Source organism: Vulpes vulpes, chromosome 14 (assembly GCF_048418805.1).
Source record: "Vulpes vulpes isolate BD-2025 chromosome 14, VulVul3, whole genome shotgun sequence".
Lineage (NCBI taxonomy): Eukaryota > Metazoa > Chordata > Mammalia > Carnivora > Canidae > Vulpes > Vulpes vulpes.
This window is the reverse complement of record NC_132793.1, coordinates 104,702,793-104,713,387: the sequence shown is the minus strand read 5'-3', so window position 1 is coordinate 104,713,387 and position 10,595 is coordinate 104,702,793. Positions and strand designations below refer to the sequence as shown.

General features: G+C 54.9%; 1 protein-coding gene across 1 annotated transcript; it reads left to right on the top strand.

Annotated features, from left to right (window-relative positions):
* Positions 1-7,170: 7,170 nt before the first annotated feature.
* Positions 7,171-9,307, top strand: TLNRD1 (talin rod domain containing 1). Its single transcript, XM_026002482.2, has one exon. The coding sequence runs from the start codon at positions 7,450-7,452 to the stop codon at positions 8,554-8,556; it is 1,107 nt and encodes a 368-aa protein (XP_025858267.2). The 5' UTR covers positions 7,171-7,449; the 3' UTR covers positions 8,557-9,307.
* The last annotated feature ends 1,288 nt before the right edge of the window (positions 9,308-10,595 follow it).

The window sequence follows — 10,595 nt, the reverse complement described above, 5'->3', positions numbered from 1 at the left end:
ATTGCTCCACCCAGTGGCTCGCAGCCCTGTCCTGGTGCGCTCATGCTAAAAAACATGAGCAGCTGCGGTGGATCATGTGCTCTGCTGGGAGGGGTCACCCTGGTAATTTATTTTGCCAGCTGCCAAGTTAAGGTGCAAAAATGCTGAGAGTCCTGGTCCATAGTATCTAGTTATACTGGAGGAAAAAAGTCATTGAGTGTTTCACAGAAATTATTGGGATTGTGTAAAAGATTCCAGGGCTACTGACTTTCATCGAAGGAACAAACCAGTTCAGGTTATAATCCACTGATGCAAAAACATCTGGATTGCTTGTATGGTCATCACTTTAGTGTTTGGAACTTGATTCAGTTCGACTCAGAGAGAATTTATTTACTAAGGGCCTACTGTTGACCCAAAATCAGATGAGGCATTGATGGAATTAGTATAATGAGGTGCCTGCACTAAAGAGCTTGCAATGTAGCAGAGGAGATAAATAATACACTGTAAGTATAATGCAGATTACAGGAAGTCAGGACCTGAAGGGATGATATGATGGTAATAATACCCCTATTTTAAATAAGAGGAAACCTTGGTTTTGAAATGACATAATTTCTCAGAGGTCACAGGTATACTGGATGACGAGGTGTGTCTTTCTTCCATGGAGCACCCACTGGGTTCATCATGGAGACACTCAGTGCCATTGGAAGATCCATGGACAAGGAGTCTGGAGGCAGAAATGCTCAGCTGGACTCAGACCATGCCTGAGGCCGTGCTGTAGGTCAGGAGAGGATGGGACAGAAGTGAAAGGGATTGTGTGGTCCGGGGCTAAATGAAACCATAAACTTCTCATTGCTCTGGGGTTTAATATTAACTACCCATCTAAGTGGTTCAGCGACTGCAGATTGTAAAATTGAATCTCAGATCAAACCAGTGTCCTAATCTGGGTTTATCCTGGCTTGTGTCACTTGACACTAGAGGAGGGATGCCTCACCTGGAGGGTGCAATGAGAGTTTCTTGCAGTATTAGCAATCAGGCATGATGCTCAAAATGTTGAAAAACTGGAATGACATACTTACTAATCCATCTGAATTTAGGCCTATGACCTGAAGGATACAGCAATGGTTTTGGAAGCTCTAGTGCATCAAACATTAACCATTCAAAGCCCGAATCAATAAAATGGGCATAAGTGGGGTCTTCTGAGGTTCTGGGAAAAGAAAGAAAGAAAAGAAAAAAAAAAAAAGAAAGAAAAGAAAAGACTGAATCATGGGGAGCAATGGTAGGAGGGTCCTGGGGGTGAGGCTAGGATGGACATGGGGAGACAATAGCTATTTACCTTTCTTCACTTTGCTACTTCTTTATCTAATGCAAGAAGAGGCAAAACATCTGGTCTTTATCTGGCCCTAAATGAATTCACAGGTAGCAATTCCAGACTTCCAGAGAGATGTCATTGGCCCAGGATAGGGTGAGAGTCCATTCCTGGTCACCGTTCCTCGTCACCATCATTATTGGTGAGCAGAAGAGTAGGACTCACATAATGAAATAGAACAATCAAAACTTGTGTTTGCCAAACACCATGAAAATAAGTTAAAAGGCAAAAAGTACATCAAACTCTAACACGGCATAAACAAATATCTTACAACTAAGAAAAACATAAATGCCCCAACTGAAAAATGGGAAAGGATGTGAACAATACTTTTATTTATGCAAATCATGATCACACACAGAGACTGTGTCCTTGCTGTGGGTCCATGAATGTCCATGACTTCATATCCATGAATGAGCATGAGCTGTGGTCAGGAGGATTTTGGTTCAGTGAAAGCATGCCTTTCTTTCTTTTTTTTTTTATATACCTTTAGCATTTTCTTTTTTTTAATTTTTATTTTATTTTTATTTTTTACTTAAAACATTTTTTTTTTGAAAGCATGCCTTTCTCGCAGAGAATGGCAAACAGGTAAATTCATTTGTTTATTGCTTCCACAAACATTTATTGATGACCACACAAAGCATTAGGTATGGGGGGAGAGAGGAACAGATCAAGTCCTTGCACTTATAGAGGTGGCAGGATTGTGGGGAGAGCATTTCGCCAATAGCTTACAAGTACACTGCACTAAGGGCCACACTGTAGCTACACACACAGCACAGAAGGTGCAGAAATGCCTCAGAGTCTGGGGTCAGGGAGGCTCCACATGAAGGAGTGATACAGCTAGTCAATCTGTAGTTATTGACTTATGTCCTAGGCACCATGAGAGATGGAAAAGTGGTTAGGCATGATTAGTGTTGGGAACTAATGCTGGAAGATACCTCTCAGGATCACTCACCAGTACCAAAATGGGGTAGAGAATCTACTTGTGAAAACAACCTTCACCTCTAGGTAGGGCTTCCTGGTAAACCTGGCCTTGTATCACCAGCCCTGCACATCTGCCTCCCTCTCATACTCAGCTTCAGATGAACAGAGAGACAGCCCAGAGGGAGGGATTGGGGGGAGGAGGGGCGGATAGAGCAGGTGGGAGGGATGTTAGACCACCCTCCCGGGGTGTTATAACCAGCTGGGAACAAGATATACCAGAGAGCAAGACTGGCATGCTGGGTGAGGGGCAAGAGCCTGCTCCCTAATGAACTGCGGTCCAATGAGTGTCAAGACTCTCCTTTATCACCCTTGGGGATGTGTGAACTGTGGAAAAGGAGGGGGCGGAGGGACTGTCCAGATAGGAAGACAATAAAGCAAGGTGTTTGGTGATATGTAAGAAAGATCGCCTGAGACTGAGCTGGCCCATCAGTGAGCACAGAGACCCCACTCTAAAGGAAAGACACATCCGGGCAGAGAGTGCCCCTCACTAACCACCAGGTGGCACAGTAGACCAGACACAGCTTGGTTGCTGGTCCACTAAGGTCGGGAGTGCGCAAGAAAGTTGGCTATCCAAAACCCAGCCTATGGACCTGCAATGGAATGTTATTCAGTCTTCAGAGGGAAGGAAATTCTGACATATGCTATGGCACCAACAACCTTGAACACATGATTCTAAGTGAAATAAGCTGGACACCAAAGAACAAATACTTATACAAGGAACGTACACCAGACAAATTTATAGAGGCAGAAGGTAGAATGGTGGTGGTCAGGGGCTGGGAGGCAGGGGGAATGAGGCATTACTGTTTAGTGGGGAGAGAATTTTAGTTTGGGAAGATGAAAAATAATCTGGGGTGGTGCTGGTGGTGGTGGTGATGGTGGCACAACAACATGAACATACATAATATGACGGAGTTATAGCTAAGTTCACAGAAATGGCTAAGATAGAAAGTTTTATGTAAGAATATTTAGGCACACACACACACACACACACACACACACACGCACACACAAAGGACAAAACACCAAACCCCGAAGGTTCATACTGTTGTTTTATATCTGCCCTAAGTCCAGGGCGGTGGATACACCTTATAGAAGAATCAAGGAAGGAGGGAAATCATGTTTTTTCCAATCCTGCCTGGCTCAACCTCTGTGTGTTCCACCTTGTCTCCCCAAATCCTTAAGTCAGCTCTTTTGGTATTCCGTTCATTCATTTATTAAAGGCCCACTAAGCGTCATCCTTGAGTCAGGCACTGAGGATACATTCTCCGGTGGCCACGCTATTTTCCACCTGGCCCCAGATTCTCCTTATCTGCTCCATTCACCTGCCTCCAGCCAACTCTTCAGCCCGTATGTTTGCAGCTTCTCTCACCCAATTTCCGTTTTAACGAAGAATACTTTGCCCAGTGCCTTTGGTTCATATTATATTCTAAGAGAGGGTCAGAAGGAGTAACTTGCAAAATTTTGTGGAAGAGAAAGCCCTTAATCCAGTGATTCTAGAGGCACATACAGTCACCTTCTACTAATTTAGTTAGACTACAATATGTTGCAGCAACAAACAACTGTGAGATCTCTGCATGTGACACCGGATTTACCTTTTGCTTTCAGTGCTTGGCCGGCACCAGTCGATGGACAGTGTGCTCCAGTCTTCGGACTTAGGGAGGCTGCACCCTCTTCCAGCTGTACCACCTAGAGCCACCTCCCACATACTGAGAGCAGGGGAAGGGAGAATGGGCAATCGAAGATCTGCTTTGCATTGCCTCAGCCGGAAGTGAGGCATATCACTTCCACTCCCATTTTATCCATCAGAACAGATCATGTGACCCCACCTACTTGCACCTGGGCTGTTCTTCGTGAGCAGCACTAGCTCTGCAGCACTTTCTTTCCTCTGTGGGGTCACCATACCGATGGGTAAAACCTGGTTACTTGCTTGTGTGACTGTGCTGCCTCTGGGCTCTACTCCTCAGAAGGGTGGAGCCCTCACGATACTTCTGTGTAACTTTGGTGCTAGCATGGGGCCTGGCACGTGGTAGGCGTCCAGTGTTTGTGGAGGAATGAAGGATGGCAGAAAGTCACGTGACCTAGAAGGAAGGTGGAGGGAGTACCGGGAAGGGTCAGTTTGGGAGGAACCACTCTACCTGAAAAATGAAGCAGAAAAGAAGAATCCTATCAGCTTTTAAAGCCAAAGTCAATGTAGTGGGATAGCCTATGTGTGACAGCTCGTTGATGGGGTACAAGGTGTCCAGCAGACAGTGAGAAGGAAAGCAGCACCCCCAGGTGCCAAGTGGATTTTGGGAAAAATCCCGATCCTAGAGCAGTTTCATGAATGCACTAGGAATCGTGGGAAGGGTTTCATTTCTCCTAATATGTTTTCCAGAGCTAAGTTAAGAGTAGGGTGCCCTTCTGGGTTACCATGGCAAGAGCTTGATTTTATCCAACTGGTTTTCCCTCACCGAAAAATAAAAGGGATTAAGCTTTTTAACCTACAGAATTGCTGCTTGTTTAGAAAACCGTCAGTTTTATTGGCCTTGGTTGCAAAACATGCGGGTTCCTCCAGATTCTAGAAATATCTAAGGGCACTTTCTGTTTCACGAAGGGTGACTATCCATTCGCTCTGTATCTGTTGTTCCTGGTTAACTTTTTAAGAGCCGATTTCATAATTCCCTCTGAAAACAGTTTCAGTCTGGACGATAAATTGTAAGGTCATCTGAGTTATAAGTAAGACTAATTGGCTGACGGAACCAAAAGGTGACCGTGGGTCCCAGGGACAGAGGAACTGACGGTGGGTTCGATTGGCAGACACACCCAGCTGAGGCCGCGCTGGGCACCTGGAGGGCCTGTTTCGGGACCAAGGGGTGGGTCCCCGGCTGGGAGGAAGCCCAGGTGCTTCAACCACTTCCTGAAGAGCGAGGTCTGGGTCCACCGATCCGAGGCTGGGAGGGGGCTCCTCACCCGGTCATTAGCTCTCCTCCTGCCCTTGGGAAGACGCCGGAGGCATCAGCGGGTGGGCTCCTTCTGGGTAGGACGGCCAACAAGGTTTACCTGCTAAGGCTGTTTGTTATTCCTCTTCTTTGACAGTGGCCACTATTATTCCATCGCCGAGCGTTGGACACAGAAGTTGTGAGGGCGCCCACCGCGCAGGTCTCGCTCCTAGTTCTCCCAGCTCTGTTTAAGGAGCCAAGTGGTCCAGCACTCGGTGCACACTATCTGATTCGGGGAGAGGACGGACCCTCGGGGGGGAGGACTTGCACAAGGTCAACACAGCTCCCAGATGGCTGCAGAGAAGACCGGCCCCAGGAAGTCCGAGCACACAGGGAGGGCGCCCCCCCCCCGCCCGCCGCAGCCTGCCCTTCCGACTGCACAGCCCTGCAGGGTCCCCCCAACCGCGGAAGGAGGGCTGCGCACAACAAAGGGCAGGGCTTGGGCTCGCAAGACCCGCCGGGCCCCGCTAGGCGCGCGGGCCGGCCCCCGCGGGCACCAGGGGATGGCGCGCGGCGTCCTCCTCCCTTCGGCGCGAAAGCAGTCCCCTCGGAGCCCCGCTCGCCGGGCGGGGAGGACGCGCCGAGCCCCGCGGCGCCCGGGGGCCCCCAGGCCGCGCCCCCCCGCCCCGCGGGACCCCCGGCCCGGCGCCCGCCGCGTCCGCGCAGGGCGGCGGCGTCCTCCCGCAGCCACCCAGCTTCCCGGGGGAGGAGCAGCGCATCGCGCAAGCATCCGGGAGCGGCGGAGGGGGCGGGGGAAGGGCGAGAGGAGGAAGCGGGATTTAAACGAAAGGCGGTGACGCCACACAAAAGATTTCTATAGGCTCCGGGGAGGTGACGGCCGGGCGGCGGCGGCGAGCCCGGGGGCGAGGCGCGGACCCGGGGAGGAGGCGGCTCGGGCGGCCCCGGCGCACCCACGGCCCGCGGCGCGGAGCGGCCGCGCGGGGAGAGGAAGCGGGCGGCGGCCCCTGCGCCTCTCGGCCCCCGCCCTTCCTTTCAGTTTCTCCCGGCGCGCTCGGAAGTTGGAGGTTGACGGAAATGGCAGGAGCCGGGGCCCGGGCGGGTGGCCGCCGCGCCGCGGGGACCTTCTGAGTCGGCGTGGCCGGGGCGGGGGGGGAGACGCGCGCCGGGCGTCCGATGCGCAGGGCCCGGGGGCGCGGGAGAGCTGAGCCGCCGCGGGCCCCAGGCGACCAGGCGACCGGGATGGACTCGCGCCCACAGCCAGCGGCCGGCCGCGGGGCGCGCGGTCGGGGAGGGCGTGCCGCCGGGGCGCCGGGCCGCGCGCTCTGAGCCGGCGGGGCGAGGCGAGGCGAGGCGAGGCGGGAAGGGCGGCCCGGCGGCCCGGGCGTGGCGGGCGGCGAGCGCGCGAGCGGGGCGGCCGCTGTGCGCAATCACTGCAGGCTCCCGCCCGACTCTGACTCTGCGCGGCCGCGCCAGCACCGGCCACACCCTCGGCCCGGCCGCCGCCGGCGCCGCTTGCCGAGCGCGGGAGGAGGCGGGAGATGCGCGCCCCGCCGCGCCGGCCCCGGCCGCCGTCGCGGAGCAGCGCCGCCCGGCGGGGTCGGGACGCCTGAAGCCCACGTGCGCCGCCGAGCCCGGGCTGGCTGACAGCGGAGCGCGCCCGCGCCGCCGCCCGCGCTCCTCCCCGAGGAAGGGATTTTGATTTCAAAGAAAGGAAGGAAGGAAGGACGGACAACTCCCAGCTTCCCCCTCCCGCCCTCCCGCCCCGGCGGCCGGGCCGGGCCATGCCCAGGAAGGCGGCGGCGGCGGCGGCGGCGGTGGTGGCGGCGGCGGCAGCGGCGGCAACGGCGGCAACGGCGGCGGCGGCCCAGCAGAAGGGACTTTCCTGGCGGCCCGGCGGCGAGGAGCGCGCCCCGTGAGTTTGCGCGGCCCGGTTCATGGTTCCTGCAAGCCCTCCAGGAGGCCGAACGCCGCAGCCCCTCCCCGCGCGCCCGACAGCCTCCGGCGTCCTCCGGGCCCCCGGCCCGCCCCGCGCCGCCCCGAGCCCCCCGCCCGGCGCGGTGGATGGCATGATGGTGCGGGGCGGGCGGCGCGGCCCTGGCCAGCTGAGTCGCGACGGCCGCGGGGGCGGCGGCAGCGGCGGCGGTAGCGGGCTCCCCAGCGGCATGCCAGTGCCCCCCGGGCGCGATGGCGATGGCTAGCGGCAGCGCGGGCAAGCCCAGCGGCGAGGCGGCTTCTCCGGCTCCTCCGGCTCCCGCGAGCGCCGTCGGGGCGGCCTGCTCGCAGCCGCGGAAGAGGCTGGTGTCCGTGTGCGACCACTGCAAAGGCAAGATGCAGCTGGTGGCCGACCTGCTGCTGCTGTCGAGCGAGGCGCGGCCCGTGCTCTCCGAGGGCCCCGCCGCCTCCTGCGCCGGCGCCGCCGAGTCCTTCGAGCAGTGCCGGGACACGATCATCGCGCGCACCAAGGGGCTCTCCATCCTCACGCACGACGTGCAGAGCCAGCTCAACATGGGCCGCTTCGCGGAGGCGGGCGACAGCCTGGTGGAGCTGGGCGACCTGGTGGTGTCGCTGACCGAGTGCTCGGCGCACGCGGCCTACCTGGCGGCGGTGGCCACGCCGGGCGCGCAGCCCGCGCAGCCGGGCCTGGTGGACCGCTACCGCGTGACGCGCTGCCGCCACGAGGTGGAGCAGGGCTGCGCCGTGCTGCGCGCCACCCCGCTGGCCGACCTGACGCCGCAGCTGCTGCTCGAGGTGTCGCAGGGCCTGTCGCGCAACCTCAAGTTCCTGACGGACGCGTGCGCCCTGGCCAGCGACAAGTGCCGGGACCGCTTCTCGCGCGAGCAGTTCAAGCTGGGCGTCAAGTGCATGAGCACGAGCGCGTCGGCGCTGCTGGCCTGCGTGCGCGAGGTGAAGGCGGCGCCCAGCGAGCTGGCCCGCAGCCGCTGCGCGCTCTTCAGCGGGCCGCTGGTGCAGGCGGTGAGCGCGCTGGTGGGCTTCGCCACCGAGCCGCAGTTCCTGGGTCGCGCGGCGGCCGTGAGCGCCGAGGGCAAGGCGGTGCAGACCGCCATCCTGGGCGGCGCCATGAGCGTGGTGTCGGCCTGCGTGCTCCTGACCCAGTGCCTCAGGGATCTGGCGCAGCACCCGGACGGGGGCGCCAAGATGTCGGACCACAGGGAGAGGCTGAGGAACTCGGCCTGCGCCGTGTCTGAAGGCTGCACCCTGCTATCTCAGGCTTTACGGGAGAGGTCTTCGCCCAGGACTTTACCGCCAGTGAATTCCAATTCTGTGAATTAGCGCCCCGCCCCGCGCCCCCTCTTCCTTGCACCCCCGAGTAGAGGAAGACGACTCGCCCTGCGCCCCTCTCCACGGATACCAAAGAAAATCCCGGGGGAAGCCCCTCCCCGGCCCCCGGCCCCCGGCCCCCAGCCCCCCAAGTCAGACGCTCCAAGGGAACCTTCCAGAGAGTGGGGCCGCGCGCTCCAGCGCGCTCCAAGGATGCTCAGTGCGCTCCAAGGATGCTCAGTGCGCCCCAAGGATGCTCAGTGCGCCCTGGGGGCCCGGTGCGCGCCCAGCAGGGCCTGCAGGTGGCGAGCCCGCGCCCCAGCCCCCAGCCTGGAGCTCCTCCGCTAAATTTTCTTATCAATTGGGCAGGAAGGAGGTCATGGGTTCATTTTTTTTTTTTTTTTGGTCTTTTTCTTTCCTTTTTTTTTTTTTTTTTCCTAATTAAAAGAAAGGTTACCTCAGTTTCACTCCTTAGACATGGATGTAGCTACCTTTTTTTTGTATGTTGTAATTTTTTTTTTTTTTTTTTAAGCAATCGTGTTGGATTAGGCGTATACTTGGTGTGGAAAGAGTATGACTTTGCCATGTGATTTGCAAACGGGGGAAAAGCTACTGTGAGTGTGTGTTTTATTTTTTGATTTACACTATAGAGTGATTTCCCCCTGCCCTCTTCCCCCACCCCACCCCCCACCCCCCATGTCAAGTTTTTACCTTTGCATGTACTGGAGTATTTATTTCATCTATTAAAATGTTATGTTTCTCAGATGGCCTTTTGCAATTATTGTTGATTTTCAATAATTGTAATAACGTTGCATGCTGCATGTCATCTCTGGAAGGGCACGCTGGGGAGTGTAGCAGTGTCCCCAGGCTTTATTTAGCCCTGTCTCCCTTTTTCCTGGAGGGTTACCTCTCTGGGCAGCTTAGAGTTGCAGAAGAGAGACCCGCAGAGCGCTGGCCTTGCCAAGCCAGAGGCCATAGGAGTGGTGGCAGTATGTGTGGTGCCAGGGCTGGGCTGTTGGGGTGTTTGGTCTTGCCTCTGGTTTCTCCTAGAAAGCACTTCAGCTCCCTTTTGTGTTGGCGCCTCTTTCTGCCCTGCGTCAGCCTGAACCAGGTCTGATTTGTATTCTTCTGTCTCTCGGATTCAGGCTCTTCCTTATCCTGTGTGGTATGCCACCCTTCTCCGGTAGGTCGGTAGGTCGGAGGATCTGTGCACTGGAGCTGTAAAAAAAAGTGTGGTATAGTGAGGACTTCCAGGAGTCTTGCTGGCCTTTTTTATGTGGGTGGGTCTGTTTATAGACAACATCTCACTCACGGTTTTAGGAGAAACCTTGGAGGGTTCTAGACTAATATGTCAGAGGGAGAGGTATTCTGGAAAATGTGAAGAACTTTCTAGGGCCACAGCCTAATTGAAGACAAAGGGCTGATTTTTGTAACCTTGATTTAAGATCTTCCCTGATTCATTTTATGTCGGAACACTGCTCCGTTAATTGAAGTTTGGAGTTATTTTAAGGGAGTTTGTCCTTTCTGCAGGCATATTAAAAAAAAAAATTGAGGAGGGAGGGCTATATAGTTTTGCCGAACCTTGTTAAGTTTTGGACAGTTTTCCTCCTGAAAGGATAATGCATTTATTTGCAGTGCTTTGCCCTGGGAGAGCCACATGGATTAAAACAAACAAACAAACAAAAACAAAAACAACAAAAAAAAACTTATACATGCTTTAAATTTGCTCAGTTTATATTTTTCTTTGAATTTCTTGCACCTAAACTTTTGTAGTTCCCATGGATCTGAGAAGAAAGCATTTTTCACTATAGTGTGTTAGAAAGTCCTATTGACTGTTTTACTTGAATCACTGTATTTATTACAAGAACATCGTATTCAACAAGTTAAAGTGTCTTTAAACTTGTTTTGGGTAAGGCTAGGATTGGGGAGCTGCTCTGAATCTGATGTTTGGAAAAGCTTGAGAGTGACAGTGTACATCCATTTCTTAGGAACAGTCAAGGGAACTGTTGTTCCTGTCATAGGGCCTGGTAGATTTAAACTTTTAAAGTCTT